This window comes from Melanotaenia boesemani, chromosome 16 (genome assembly GCF_017639745.1).
Source record: "Melanotaenia boesemani isolate fMelBoe1 chromosome 16, fMelBoe1.pri, whole genome shotgun sequence".
In the NCBI taxonomy this organism is placed as follows: Eukaryota; Metazoa; Chordata; class Actinopteri; order Atheriniformes; family Melanotaeniidae; genus Melanotaenia; species Melanotaenia boesemani.
This window is the reverse complement of record NC_055697.1, coordinates 10,273,748-10,289,978: the sequence shown is the minus strand read 5'-3', so window position 1 is coordinate 10,289,978 and position 16,231 is coordinate 10,273,748. Positions and strand designations below refer to the sequence as shown.

Genomic DNA, 16,231 nt, shown 5'->3' with positions numbered 1-16,231 from the left:
CTGGAGCTGAGAATAAAAATATATTTTTATATTAATTGATTTGTTGGGTTTTTCTTAAGGTGTAAGCCTCAGTTTCTCTCGCCATGAGTATGTTGGCATTCATTACACTACACTACATTTAGATATATTTATGGTTGGTTTTCAGAATTTATTCTGCCCTCAATGCTATTTTAGGTTCAGATACAAACCATGTAGCACAACACAGCAGTCAGAGAAGTTCAGATTAAGTAATGATGGACAAAAACATCAGATAATCAGGAACGGTGTCAGTCTGTCAGTGTTCGTGCACATGTCAGTTAAAATCTGGGCTGTGCACCTTCTACCTTTCTGTAAATAGAGCTGTCAGGTTGCCCATAGATTCCAGTGTTTAAACAGAAGACCGGAGAGCAGGGACTGGATGGAAAGATGGCTAGCAGCACAGATTCTTTAATCTTCCCCTGGAGGCTAAGAGCAAGAGAGTCTCACATACTGTAGGGGTAAGTGAGAGTCAGAAATAGATACAACAGGGATGTAAGTCAGAATCTTTTGTCCAGCTGTAACAAAACTCAGCCACCAGTGGTTTCACACCATCATCAAAAGGCCCAAAATCCACAATATTTGCAGCTACTCGATTTTGGGGGAAAAAAAGAATCTGTATTTCTTTGCTGTTTCTCTGTCTGGTGTTTCATATCTGCACAGATACACAGTAGGGGGAAAACCCAATGCAGACTGGAATCAACGGCAAGAAATTGGGCTAAAGCTGAAAAGAGCTCAGGTGCATGATTATTTTAAAAAGGGGATGTGACAAATGCAAAAAGCACCACAGTTATCAAACCTTAGCATCATTACTGAGGAAGCAAAAATTAAAACAGTTACATGGAAAAGTATTTGATTTATAAAACACTGCTGAAGAACAGGTCAAACAGTTGTAGCTCAAAGCTCTGTGTGTATGTTTATAGCGTTAAGGGGACCTAATGTGTCCACCTCACACAAACCCAAACATTGATTTTACAGTATGTTACAGTTTTGTTTGAGGAACATCTATAAGCAAGGGTAAACTAGTTTTTTTTGTTTTTTTTTATTTAAGAAAAGTTCTCCGGGAGAACAAAATAACATTGTTATGCAGGGTAACAACGGATCTACTCCTGGTAAAAAAAAACAAAACACATGAAAATAACAAATATTTCTCTGCACAAACCCAGCTAAAGGATCTGCTGTAACTTACACTCAGACATAAAGTTTGTACTTATTTATTAGGCTCACAGTTGGCTTTTTCTTTTACATTATTTTATTAAACCCATGTCAGAAATAAAATAAGGTTATGCTTGCAGGAATGCTGCAGCCATAACTAATCTTGTCTGTAGGCAGCAAAACTGAAAACTCATTAGAAAAATTTTAACATATATTCCAGATGAAATGTTGATTCTTCACACAAAACACTATAATGCCTTTGCTTAAAAAAATAACAATGTTGTCTGACCAAGAATGTTTTGTTTAGAGTTGCCAATACCGACACTCGCCGATACTGACGAAAGTAAAGAAATCAGGACTGGTGAGTATTTCTGTCTAAACATCATCCAATACTATAGAAACTGAGTCATATTTTGTTTTTCTGACCAACCCAACCACACACAGACACACAGGAAGATTTGCAACCTTGTGTGATGACTGTTCTGAGTTGGTAGGTAGAGGGGCAGCTGCATGTGAATCTATTGTGCTAACATTTAGCATTAGCAGTATGTTAGCAATTTGGCTTTATTACTCATTCGAAAATCCCACTAGCCAAACAGCAACATGCCTAATAAGCAGGGCTAAAGTTTTTCACAAATGCCGCCAAATTTAACACCAGCAACCTTATAAAGCATTTGGGTTGCCATCACGTGAAAGAGCACAAGGACTCTGTTGCCTTAAAGGAAAAGCTCAACAAACAGCAGTAACAACAAACACTGGCAAATACTTTTAAACACACAGCAAATTCTCAGAAGAAAGCCAGAAAGACACTGCAATAACAGAAGTTTTAGAATTTATTTTCCTGCATGAACAGCCTCTGTTTGTTGTGGAAAACCTTCACAATAATTTAAATTGCAAGATTTTTTTTTAGAAATTATTTTATTAGAGTTAACCTACTCAATGAACAAAAGAGTTCTGTAGCAATCATTGTTTTCATGTGTTAATTGGTCTTTTATAGTTTAACTTATGCTTGGCCTTTGAATGATAATAACAATATGACACGTCAAGGTCTGAAATCAAAATAATTTATATAAATGATAAATTGGTCTCTTAATAAAATAACACAAGTATCAGATTGGTATTCTGTATCGGCAGATACCTAAACCCCAGGTAGTGGTATCGGACAGAAAAAAATCGGTTCAAAACATCCCTAGTTTTGTTTCCAGTGAGTTTACAGCAAGAACTTTGAATGCATTACCAGCCCTACTAACTGATTGTGAAGAAGGATTTGGGTTAATATGGGTCAAAGCATGTAAATAAAAAAGTTTGTCTTCATTTAATGTGAAAACAGTACACCAACTTTGTAATGCTGGAGCCGTGTGGCTTTTGAACTGACCAAACATTTGCATGGTATCTTCCTATTTTTCTTCTGCATTAACTCCACCTGCCATTTATTCAGGGCTACAAAGTTAACTTTTAAAGTTTTTGTCATACTGGTGGAGTGAGATGTGCACAACATTGAGCCATTTAAATATGAACAGCACTACTCCATAGGGCCCCAGGCTGATTTTAGCCATGCCTAACACATCAGATCCCTAGTAACATTTCAAGAAGTTTAAAGCAGACTTTAACACCATTTATTGTGGAAAGTAAAGAACACCACAAACATATGAACATAAAAGAGTAGGTAAGAGAACCTGAGCCTTCTTAAGTTCTACTGTTACTCGATGTAACTTCTAGCTAGCAAAAACAACCTCACAGTTTAAATATATTAAAATGTTGACATCTCAACCCAGACCCTGCATTTACATGTGCAAGTTGGAGCTAGACTGGATGAACAGACATTATAACGGACAAATGACAGAGAAAAAAATATTCCTTGATTTATTAGTGACACGTATGCCAATTACTTCTGACTTGACCAGCCGGCTATAACTTACATCAAGTAGCCTCAAGATGCCAGTCTAATTAACAGCTTTTAAATTACCTGGACATTGTGTCCATCTTTTAGTAGTAATGCTGTCATCCATCTGTAGCTGTATGTAATTATTCAGGCTTTCAAACTTAGTATTCACGAGACAATTCATGGGAAGTGGAACAAAAGACATTTCAATAATGCTGCTGATAACTATTAAGTGACTTGGCTATGCAAGATGACCATGGGGACTCTACAAATGTGCACAGAAAACTAAATCTAGTGCTGGATTCAGAACGCCTCTGGGAACCAGCTGTGCGGTCAACCTCACACCATCTGCAGCACGATGGCCTCCTACTGCGCCCTATCCAGTCATATATTGATGAAAGAAAATGACATGTCTTCAGGCCATTTTTTTCTTATTTTTGTGGAGAAATGTCATTCCATTTACACACACAAACACTCCTGAGACAAAGCTGCTAATAACACATGAACAGCAGTGGTTATGCCTTGTAGGTTCCGTAGAATTACTGCAGTAATCAACCAGTAATGTTCTGGGAACTAAAGTAACATCTGTGTCCTAGCATAAATGTGAAGCATAGATCAGAGAGGCAAAAGCACCTAGTGTAAACAGTTGTAAGATGTGTGGGTTAAAGGTGTTATTAATCTGCTTGTCATCAGGTTTGAAGGAGGCAATGCATCTTTGAAGTATGATTCATTTTTGTGGGCTATGTCAGGTGACTGACCAGAGGCTATTTTTCAGCTTGACAACTAAACTGAAGGTTTACTGCATTATGTAAAGAACAGCAGTGAGTCATTAATGTTCTGCAGAACCAGTCATGTGTCTGTAGACAGACATGTACATAAAATATAACAACAGACAAATGGAAAAAAAAAAAATATTACATACACATTTCTGCTCTTAATTTCACATTAAAATTGAGACTTAATTTTCTGCATCATTACTCTGATGCTGATCTCAAACTAATAAATTCAAACGATCACTGTCTCCATCTCTTATTCCAAGCAGTTGTCTCTGAGGTGGAATAAACGAGGCTGATATTCCAGATTAAACCTGCACCTTTTGCATCACTTGCTGACACTGCACAGTCACATTTGATGGCCTGTTACTTTCTGAGAAAAACTCATCTTCATGTTTACGATTTATATATTCAGACACACCATCGGTGCATATTTATTTTTCTAGCTCAAAGATGGGAATGTGCAAGAAATTATGTTGAGTTCACCAAAAAATCTAAAGTGTCTTTTGAGCAAGTGCAGGTGCAACTTGAAAAGTACTTCAAGATCAAATTAAATTAAACCCTAAATTAATAAATACTGGGAGCAATATTGGGAAAGCACTATTGTTTGTGATCACCATCATCAACCCTGCCAGTGGCAAAGCCTTTCCATTCACAACATTTCTGAGAGTTGCGTGTAGGTGTGTGTGTGTCATACCTGCAGCCAGAAGAGGTTGGTAGTGGTTTATGTTTTTAGTGGTCAGAGGTGGACACATGCGGATGGCAAATGGTGGCAGAGGCAGACCAGATAGCAGACCCGTTAGCAGGAACTTCAACTGGACTTCTTGCTGGTTGGAGGACATAGGAGGAGCCTCACCAGCTATCAAAGTCTGACCTGAAGATAGAGCCACATAACACACAATGGTGTTACTTAATCATTGGCAGAGATAAAAGCATTAAGCACAAGATAAAATATTGCAGCTTGTGTCACCTCAGATACACAGAAAACATCAACACGTATAAAACTATAATTATGTTTTCCCGTTTAAGTCTTTAGCCACTCATCCAAAATTTTAAAAGTGTGTATGTGTTGCTGTAACTGGGTCTAATACAACATATAGATTAACTTTAGTAGCTGTTTCAATTTTGATAATACACTATGCCTAGCAGTTGGAAATGTCTGCATTAAGAAAATTACACTTGAATCATGACTTTACTGTAACCTTTTTATTCCCACTTCATTCTGGGCTGTTTTAGTGCAAATATTTAGATTCCTTGAACACAACATATCTGGTGCATCCATGATCTGTATGGATATTTGCAAAAAAACAAGAAATAAACTAATAAACACACAAAAATAAAGAAAGGATTAAAATTCAAGACTAATAGACTACTGTCACATAACAGCAGCAGCAACTGAAGAACTGAACAGCATCTGCAAGTAGCTCCTGGTTACTATTTCACATGAAGCAGACACAGTGTTTTTGTGCAGGTGTGAATCATCCTGAGTTTTCATCCTGAGTACTGTGGAACAGCATCATTTCTACCCTCAGGAAGGCATGAGTCCAAACGCTGGAAAAAAAAGCTCACTATTTTTAAGCAATGAGAGATCTGCAGTTATTGCTTCCCCTCATTTTCTTTAAATTCTAGATGTCTACTGCTTTTAAAACAGACTATTCAGCACTGTTGTGAATTAGACCTGAAGGTTAAAAGTTGTCTTTAACTTTCTGATCTAATCGATAGTTGATCTGAGAAGACAGCAGGAAGGAATCAGTACTGTACTTTCTATCTGGATGTGTCCTTAGTTATGAAAATAGGCAGCTTTTGCATATGTTTCATCCAGACATATTTCTCTCTCTATATATAAATCTATAACCTTACCTATAAACGCCAGTTCTTTCAGTGTTAGAAAAAACAGGGAGAAACATAAAACCACAGGGAAGATCATTAACAAAACACTCTTCACTGTCACAACTCTGTTATGAACATTTAAAAAGGAATCGTCTCATATTCCTGTAGAGAAATTGAATGCTACGTGGCAGATGAAGCAACCTTGACTTTTATAATAATTATCAGTTGGAAAAAAAACTCCATTGGGCTTTAATTATATGCTCCATAATAACCATTTTTATATTGGAATATTAGTAAAGGTCTTTCTGAATTAGCCTGATTGCAGCTTTAAGTTTTAATTAAATTAGGACACGCAGGATTTCATGTATATCCAGTACATTAAAAACAATCAAATTACAGATATAATATAATCCCATGGACAACAAAGAACAATGTATAGTTGAGAAAAACATGGTTATGTAGGTGTCACCTCTTGCTTTTAGAAATAATGACTATGTCTCTGCAAATCTGATGTCTTGTGTCAGAAAGTATACAAGTTTAACAACAAGCTAGTTTCTTACTGATTCTTACTAACCCGCATGTCAGTGACACAAGCACATAAGAACTTTTGACAGACACTGTCAGGCTGAGCTACGTCTGCAGGCAGTATCTGTCTCCAATCTAAATGTGTCTGCATATGTTTGTGTGAAAGAATGGAAGCATCTCTCTATGACCCACAGCTTACTCCAAGTTTGACTCTCGTCTTAGACAACTGACAAGTGTAAACAAAACGAAAAGGAAAAAAAAGTCTCTTTTATCGTATACCCAGAATCATTGTTTGATAGACAGGATTGAAAAAAAAAGAGTTGAGAAGAAAATACAAATACACAAAAGCTGAAAACACCATAGGAAAAGAGATAAGATGGAGAAGGGAGAGATTCTAAAAAGCAGAAGAAGGCCAAGCACACATGAGACTCTTTGTGAATAGCTGTGAGACTGGGGAATTATACTGGCTTGTGTATAGCACAAAGGTGAAACCATCAGCCCCACATTAAAACAAAAACTAAAGGGGAGCCCTGAGGCCCATATAATTCACAAAGGTCCAATAAAAGTTATAGGAAGACCCGATGCCTACAAGGCAAGCACACTGACATGCACACACACTAAACTGTCTAGTTTACACTTCAGAGTTTACTCATTTCCTTTAAAAATGTATCAACTTTAAATGTAGAGAGAGAAGTAGGAAGCCTTAATAAGAAGTGATAGATATGACAGTTTGCCAAACTCTGCAGACATATGATGGATGGTGCTGACTGTGATGTGTATGGTCTTACCTATCATGCTGTTGAGAGACAGGTCCTGGATCCTTTTTTGGTTTGGACCCAGTGGAGCACCACAAAATGCCACAGGGGAATAGAGAGGCGACAGACCCGAACTGACACAGAGGGGGAGAATGAGCATCACTCAAAAATAATTTTGTGTGCATTGCAAATGTCTGTTACTGAAAACAAGTGAATGGGGAGTGACAAACTACTACTGCTTTTTGCAAATGATGAATGTGATTTTCCTGTTAATTAATTACTTGCAGACCTACTGGACCAAAGTATTATTCCCACAGGTTGACGCTTGTACAGACTACTTGTATTGATTAGATCCTGCTCTATAAATAGCAAGCTGTCACGAGTCTGATGCAATCAATAACCTGACTTAACTGAGCTCAGTCAATTACAAAACAATCTCAATGAAAGAATTAGTTATTAGCAATGTATTAAACTGGAGCTAAAAAGTCAGAACACCCACTGGTCTAAAACGTCCAAGTAAATATGTTTACATATAAAAAACTAAAACAAGCAGCTTCAACCAGCAAAATTCCAACTAAGATGACTAAATTTAGGAAGATTATTTGGCTTAAAGTCAGTTTATTTCACCTTTTAAAATAGTTAAACCTTTAACCACCATCTTTTCCTGCAGATATATGCATTTTTGTTGCGTGTGTGTACCTTGGATTAGCAGCAGCTCTGCCAGTGTAGGCTTTGAGCTCCCACAGCATCACCCTCCCATCGCTGACCATCAGTGCAGCTTTGTTTTCGTTTACAGGACAGATTACCATGCGATATGGGCGCACTGTCTTGGTGACTCGGATGGCATCGCACTGGGCGCGGAGGTCGTAAACAAGCTCCTGGACACTCTGTTCTGGGTCTGAAAGACCGAAGGAAAGTTGGAGAGAATGTAAGAGAAGAAACAAGGTAAAAGGAGAGAGGGTAATTGGAATTTAAAGAAATGTAAAGAGAAGATATATGGAAGTGAACAAATAGACAAGACACACAAAAGTACAATGTCCAAGGAAAGATGTGTACAGAGGAGATAGCAAGCTGAATAAGTGAATGGGAGACAGATCCAATGGAGTCCCACTGGCCTAGAACACTAAGTCAAAGATAAATGAGGCAGCAAGAGGCTAAATGCCCAGTGGAGCACAAATAAAGGCTATAGGCCCAGAGAGCACTGCAGTTTTGGCTGAACAGATGATCACTGAGGGATGACATAGGATTAAGAGTGTTTTATGAGTACAGGAGATCTAGCACGTGCTGTGTGTGAGCAGGTAGTGTTGGATAATATTCCGAAGAATTTTCATACCTGCTGCTTCCTCTGGAGCAGCCGTGGAGCGACACACTCGGAGTGTGATGCATCCATTCTCATGGAGACAGTAGAGGGCGTCGCGCTGAGCGCAGGGAATCACCTTAAACACCGGGATCAGGGAAAAAGAAGACATGTTTGACCATGATTACATTCACCAGCTGTTCTATTCAGACTCCATTTGAATTACTAAATATGAGAAACTTTGAAGTGGCACATTTATCATTGTATTACATCACCTCCTCTATTAACAACATTTTGAAGTGTCTCTTACCGAGGAGACAAATTCCAGATCAGAGTTTTTATGGTCACTTATTTCAGTTCACAATGCACCAAATATCATGAATTATTGCAGGTATGGAGCACAGGCAGACCAGTTCAACAACTGGATTCATTTACAACAGTCACGTTGTTATAATGCCTGCAGAATGTGGTTTGACATAGTCTTGATAAATTAAGCCAAGTCCTCCCTAAAGAAAAAACATCTAAGTGACAGTATTTATCTATATTAACATTAGTGTCAGCATTAATGGTGCTTTCCCAGATCTGTAAGTTACCCATGCCACATGAACTAATGGATCCCAGAGCCATCATGGATGCTGGCTTTCAATCAGTACCTTCATATTTTATTCTTTGGTCTGGAAGATTTAGTGTTCTACTTTGCCTAAGTCCATACTGAATAGGTTCAGGATAAGAGAGAGTCTCTGATTCTCATGTGTTCTTTTCTTTTCTGAGTTTTATGATTCAACTTGAAAATACTTTCACAAATGTTTCTGGGAGTAACCTGGAGCCCATGTGGAGATTCCATCTACAGAATCAAGTCTTTTTTTTTTGGTGGAATCCCCACTGAGGGCTCAAAGACCACAGACATTAACGCTACTTTTCAGCCTGGAAATTAGTGAAACGTTTCCAGAGATGATGTTTTTACACTATTTCATTTGCCAGATTTTTCCAGCCAACAAAAGTGCTCTTTGACAACATATCCACAGTATCACCAAAGTAAGCAGCTATTTAAGATCATAATCAATGTACATCAACATGTTGTACATACTGAACATTTAAACTTTGTAGTGATTTTGTATTAGGATACATTTGACGTACCATATCTGGGAAACATGTACCTAATGAAACAGAAGCAAAAGTACTACACCCTAGCATGGACATTTGCTAAGTTGTGTCATCACTCATGCAAATTGGCTGTGTGACAAGCACTTTATAATGCTTAGAGCAGGGTGGTGTTGACTGGACAGAGCCTGAACAGCTGAGTAATGCCTCTCTGCTTCATTTCTTGGTGATTTTAAAACATATTTCTCAACTAGAAAAGCTCATTCTCCACCTCCATTCTGTTATGAGTGTAAAAACATTTATTAAAACATGATCACTGACAGCCTAAAGAAAGTGTGATGTATGACAGTGCAACAATATAAAGAGCAGAATGCAATTTCACAGAAAATGTCTGAAAAGAGTTAAAACGAGTAAACAGAAAGTCGGCAAATTATGCATGTTCTTGCATGAAATTAAAAAATGTCATTTCAAAAGCATTTTACAGCTCAAATAAAGTAAAACCACAGCAGTGAAAACTGTTAGTTCTATTCAGTCAAGTCAACACAATGGTCGCTGAGAAACAGAGTTAGAGAAAGCAGAATGAACCAAGCAACATTAAGACAGTTTCTATTCCATCATTGGCTCTGAGCTTCAACAAATCCTCTTTGTAATATCCACACATCATTTATCAATTTCCAATTAGAAACCAAGACAACATGGATGGTACTGGGACTCAAAGGTCAACTTTTTTTGCTGACTGCAACAATTAAAAAGAACCAAAAGTCAGACAGCGTGTATGCTGGTGAGGTATTTTTGTAATAGTTCAGAACTGCATGACCCTGCTGTGCAGTCGTCACACCTTGATGAGGTGAGAACTGAGAGTGAGGAAGGAAAGTAGAAAACTTAATCATTCACGGCAGGTGGAATTGGCTTCTAGGAGGAATCATCCATAAAGCCAGGCAGAATTTAGTAAAAACTACACAAGCATTGCAATAAAGGTAGAAAGGGTAAAAACAAGTTCATTTAAGGGAAGAGAAAAATGGTAAAACAAAAGAGAGTGAGGCAGATCAGCCATCCTGTAATTTATCTCAAATAAACTAACTGGAATATCTGCACAAACATTTTGTAAATTGACTTTACATGTAACCTCCAAATTCACAGCAGGAATGTCTCAGTGAAATTCAAACCCACAAGAAAGCAAGCTGAGATCTGAAAGAATTATGACCCTGAAAAATGCTAACTAAAATTTAATTTTAAACTAGGTCAACTCTAAAAAGTTTGTCATTCCTTTTACAATTCATGCTGTCAAGCTTTACAGAGATCATGTATGCAGTCCCTCACCTGGATGAAGGGCACCCCGGAGCGCTCAATAGCCACCACACCCACCGTCTGGCTGAGCTCCAGGTCCAGGATTAAAATCTCTCTGGGATAAAGCAGCAGCATGTGGTTCCTCTTGGATGGCAGGTAGGAAAGCTGCAGGCAGTCATTCAACGTCACTGCCTCGGCACTGGAGCAACACACAGCAGGGAAAAATCATAATAACATAACTATCAAGGTTATTATTTTAACTGAGTCCCGCAAGCACTGAAACATTGGTAAAAAAAAAAAAAAACCTCAATGTCCTAAATGTGGTCACAAACTTGGGTTTGCATGCTTGTTTTATTATCTTTTAAATGTAAAGTTCAGTAATTAGAAAGATCTGGACAACAGCATATATGTCGTCAGTCATATTTATAAATCAATGACCAGAAAATAAAACACATGCATGTCAAGTATGTAAATATGTACACCGATGGGATGCTGGATTTTAAATCATACTAAATATTCATATTTACTTTATTAACCACTAAAACTTCATTAAAATTAATTTTTTTTGCTGTTGCTTTAAAAATGCATGTAGAACCTCAACCTCAATTATGTAAAATGAATTAATTAATAGATAAAGTACCATAAAGGCCAACCAAAACAACAAAACAGAAATGATTACTAACAGTACTTTGTAGAAATAACACACTTATCAACAGTGACTAAGCATTTTCTAATGTTCATATCATTCTCTCAAGTCTTGGCTTTCAGGAGAAAAAATATTGGCACTGAAGCAAAAACAGAAGCTATTTACATATTTAAAATCTTTTGTCCACGCATTTTTTGCTATTCAAGAATTTGTTCAGATAATTTTGAGGAAAACATTTATTATATTACCATTTAAAACTGTGTAGTTTAGATCAGAAACAATATGTAGTCGGAATATTTGTTGATTTAAAAAAAACATCTGATAGAATAAACCTTGAAATCTTACTAACTAAGCTAGAGCGATATGGAATCAGGGGTAAAGCTTTACAGTGGATGAGAAGCTATCTCAATGACAGCAATTTGTGAAACTTGGTGAATACTGTTCTGGTAGTTTGGGTATTACTTGTGGGGGGGGGGGGGGGGGGGGGGGGTCAGTATTGGGACCTTTAATTCTTTATCCTTAATATTAATTATATACATGTTATCTAAAAGTATTAAAACCAGTTTCATTTGCTGATGATACTAATCTTTTTTGCCCTGGTTCAGATTTGCAAAAAGTCATTCAGGTTGCAACAAATGGAAAAAATACATTTGAATAAATTTAACCTATAAAAGCCCGACGTGACATATTTTTACATACAGTTTCTGAGACATTTTGCTTCAATTTATGGTATAAACTTTACTCAAAATCCTGTTAAACACAATCTGATACTTGTCTTCTGTCCCCTAATAGATACCCAGACGCAGAAAACAATAATATTTTTAATATATGAAATGGTAGAGTGTGTTAACAAACTATCACTGAACCCAAGTAAGACAAAAATAATGCATTTTGGTAACAGGAGAGGTGACATTCAGACTAAAGTTTCTTTGGATGGCATAGATATAGAAAAAGTAAATAAATTCAGAATCCTTTATTGTTGTTTTTTGTTTTGTGTTATATTTACTAAAATGTTTAAAATTAATAAACTAAACTAAAACGTATAGTTGTTTTTGGATAGATGCCAAAAGTACCATGAAATGTCTGGTTACAGTAACAATAACAAAGATCTGTTTTTGTGAAGTTCTCAGTGTTAAATGTCAGCAGCTCGTTCACAATAAGATGACAGATAGATGTAAGTGCACTCATTCAGTCTTACTGCCACTAGCTTCACCTCATATCTTCTAGGGATATGAGGATATCAATATATATAAGACAATATGGATAAGTTTCTATCAAAAACTGGTGGAGAAAACTTAAAAGTATGAGTTGCACACTCTCAACATGGACACTGGTAGATGCAAGTTTTGGTTTTAATGGTGAGCCGCCTATGGTCACGTGACCCCCAAGTTGTGATGTAGGTTTGCACCTTCCCTTGTGGAGAAAGAGATAATGTTTGCCTTTAGAAATTCTAACTCAAAAACTAATGGCCACAATCACTGGCAAAAAAAAAAAAAAAAATACAATGGCTTAAGAAAGGTCTGCGCTCTCAGTGCTTCTAGTTATTACTGTTTTCTTTGTGAGGCCCACACAAATAATGGAAAACGAAAAGCAGACTGTGTTTAATGACAAAAGGCAGGTGAATTATTAAAGTATTTAAATTGTCAGACTGAATTCCTCTTATTATTTTAGGACTTCTAACATGTAAAGCTGATCTGTTATTCACCGCAACTCCTTTTATGTATGTTCAAATGAATGAAAAACATTGTTATCCCCGACAGCTGCCAGGTTTGATGTCTCCATATAAAAACCAAGCTGTCAAAAACCCTTAGAAATTCTGACAACAGTGGATAAAGAGAGGATTTTCACAGGATCTATGAGCAGGTCTGTGGCCATAAGTCAAGGCAACAGCTTCATCCCCGCTGGTCATGGTGAGATCAAATAAAGAAGAAGCAAACTTTATAACACAATGGAGATCATTATCATCTGGGGGAAAGCGAAAACGGATAAAATGGCCTGAATAGGGGAACCTTTAGGAGTTACTGAGCTGAATCAAAGTGTTTCCTGCTTACTGTCTACCGAGGAAGAGAAAGTGGGCTAAAATATCTAAACCACTAGAAGCAAAATCAGGATGAAGCAGTATAACAGATTTTTGTGTTTCTCTGGGAAATTAGCTGCTCAGATCAGTGTTGCTTCCTTTGCAATTCTGGGACCTATAGTATTTAAATTAGCTGCTACCATAGCAACCATAAGTGTCACATAAATCAGCTGAAAATGAACCAATATCTGAGTAGATGAATAACTACTTTGCTGTTTTAGTAAATAATTAATTGTTCTTTCTTCTTTGAAAATGTATTAGTGTGTGTGAGAGTATAGACATGGGGGAGTGTGAAGCTATTTTCTATCATCTTGATAAAGGGAACAAATCTGCGCTTGCTTGCTATTAGATTAATGGCTGCCTCATGAAACACTAATGCGCATGATGCATTTCTGTATTCAAGGGCTTTCTGATAACGGTGTGGGAGAGAAACATGTTGTTTATACTTCCATCTTTCAACAACAGGCAGGAAGAGCATAAGTGGAAAGATACTGTATCACTGAGCACAATAAACACCCAGCAAAGGCAAGAAAGGAATATAGTACTTTACAGAGCAATTCCACACAGTGTCAAGGGAGAGGCGAGAAGGTGCCACATGCAAAGCAATAAAAGTCTCCAAAGGGGAGGACAAAAGAGGCAAAACTTTAGGTTATTTACATAACCCCGGTTCTCTGAGTAATATGAGCGAGATGTCTCACTATGGGATGCAAGCCTCTCTGCAGCCCTCAGAAGCATTAATCTCATTACGCCAACCCTGATTGGCTGATGAACGTGTGAATGTATCCGTCCGCATCATGTAGTGCCATCTGCCTTAAATAGCTCATGCGGACGGACCAACTCATTCAAGATAAGCACCTCTTCTCACTCGCCCCAGCAAGAAGGGTTTTCTGGTGAGACATCTCGCTCATATTACTCAGAGAACCGGGGTTATGTAAATAACCTAAAGTTCTCTTTCATAATATTCCGCTCGATGTCTCACTATGGGATGTGGTAGCTCCCGAATTGCCAGACAAGCTTATCTAGCGTCCACCAACCCACCGGGAAAAGAACTCCGATCCGGTCAGGACAGCAAAACTGCGCGTGCCACGCACGGAGCGGAGACGTCCAGCATATAGAAACGGACAAAGGTGAGAGGCGAGGACCAACTCGCCGCTGCACAGATGTCCTGAACAGAGACCCCTCTGAATAGGGCCCAGGAGGCGGCCATGCCCCGAGTCGAATGTGCCCGCAGGCCCCCAGGAGGCTGCAAACCCTGACCCGTATAGGCCAAAGCAATCGCCTCCACCACCCAGTGTGACAGGCGCTGCTTTGTGACAGGTTTTCCCTTATGAGGACCAGACCAGGAGACGAACAACTGATCGCTCCGCCTGAAACCCCCAGTCCTATCCGTGTAAGCGCGCACCGCGCGTACTGGACACAAGGCATGTGACCGCGAGTCCCCTGACGAGGCAGGGAAAGCCACAAGATCAATAGGAGAACATGAGCCCACCACCTTAGGCACAAAAGCCGGGTTGGGCCTCAAAACCATCCTCACACCGCCCGGGAAAAACTGGGCGCATGTCGGATGCACCGAAAGCGCATGGATGTCACTGACTCGCTTAGCTGACGCCAGAGCCAGCAACAACACTGCCTTGAGGGAGACGTGTTTTAAATCTGCCCCCTCCAGTGGCTCAAAGGGAGGGCCCTTAAGCCCCTCCAGAACCACAGCCAGATCCCACGGTGGTACCAGCGGTCTGGACACAGGAAGGAGCCTGCGTGCGCCCTTCATAAAGCGGCAGACCAATGGATGCTGACTCGCCGTGTGCTCCTCAAACCCCACGTGACAGGCAGCAATAGCTGCCAAATACACTTTTACCGTGGAGAAGGCTTTCTTCTTGTCAATCAGGTCCTGCAAGAATGACAAAATCACCCCCACCGGGCACTGAAGAGGAACGTGGCCGTGTCTATTGCACCACTCCACGAAGACCCCCCACTTAGAACCATACAGAGATCTAGTGGAGGGGGCTCGAGCACTCTGTATAGTGAAAATCACCCGAGGTGGGAGTCCCACAGCTGACAGACTGAGCCGCTCAGGGGCCAAGCCCACAATGCCAGGCGTTCTGGGTGTGGGTGGAAGACCGTCCCCCTCCCCTGAAGTAACAGGTCCCTGCGTAGCGGGAGTTGCCAAGGCTGAGCACGCAGCAACTGATATATCTCCGCCAGCCAATGCATGGCAGGCCAAAGCGGAGCTATCAATAACAGTGTGTGGCCGTATTCCCTCACTCTGGCCAGAGTGAGGGGTATCAACGCCAGGGGAGGGAATGCATAAAGGAGCCCGGGCGGCCAGACGTGCGCTAGTGCGTCTACGCCCAGAGGAGCATCCATGCTGCGCAGAGAATAAAACAGAGCGCAGTGCGCATTTTCTCTTGATGCGAACAGATCCACTGTGGCCCGACCGTAAAGGGGTCCAAATCTGTTCCACCACCGCTGGGTGCAGAGTCCATTCCCCGTATACAGGCGCGCCTCTGGACAGCAGGTCCGCGCCCGTATTCAGGACTCCCGGGACGTGCGTTGCCCTCAGAGAGAGGAGGCGATCGCTGCTCCAGAGGATCAGTCTGCGTGCCAGCATGTGTAACTGGCGGGAGCGCAAACCCCCTTGACGGTTGATGTACGCCACCGTCGTTGTATTGTCCGTCCTTACCAGGACATGATGGCCCACGAGGGACGGGAGGAAATGCTTCAGGGAGAGGAAAACCGCCGAAAGCTCCAGAAAGTTTATGTGGGACCGCTGGAGACCGACGCTCCAACGGCCCCTCACAGTTCGGCCCTCGTGGATCCCACCCCAGCCCGTCAGGCTCGCATCCGTAGTGACCACCTTCCTGGACAGGATGGAGCCCATAGGGACTCCC

General features: G+C 39.9%; 1 protein-coding gene across 1 annotated transcript in view; it reads right to left on the bottom strand.

The window, feature by feature from the left end:
• wdr11 (WD repeat domain 11) overlaps nt 1-16,231 on the bottom strand; it is a 71,611-nt gene that overhangs the window by 39,817 nt on the left and 15,563 nt on the right. Inside the window, exons 6-10 of the mRNA XM_042010327.1 lie at nt 10,654-10,819; nt 8,269-8,371; nt 7,635-7,833; nt 6,969-7,069; nt 4,523-4,699 (exon numbers count right to left, since the gene is read on the bottom strand). Of these exons, the coding sequence (XP_041866261.1) occupies nt 4,523-4,699; nt 6,969-7,069; nt 7,635-7,833; nt 8,269-8,371; nt 10,654-10,819 (746 nt within the window). The remainder of the gene's footprint in view (nt 1-4,522; nt 4,700-6,968; nt 7,070-7,634; nt 7,834-8,268; nt 8,372-10,653; nt 10,820-16,231) is intronic.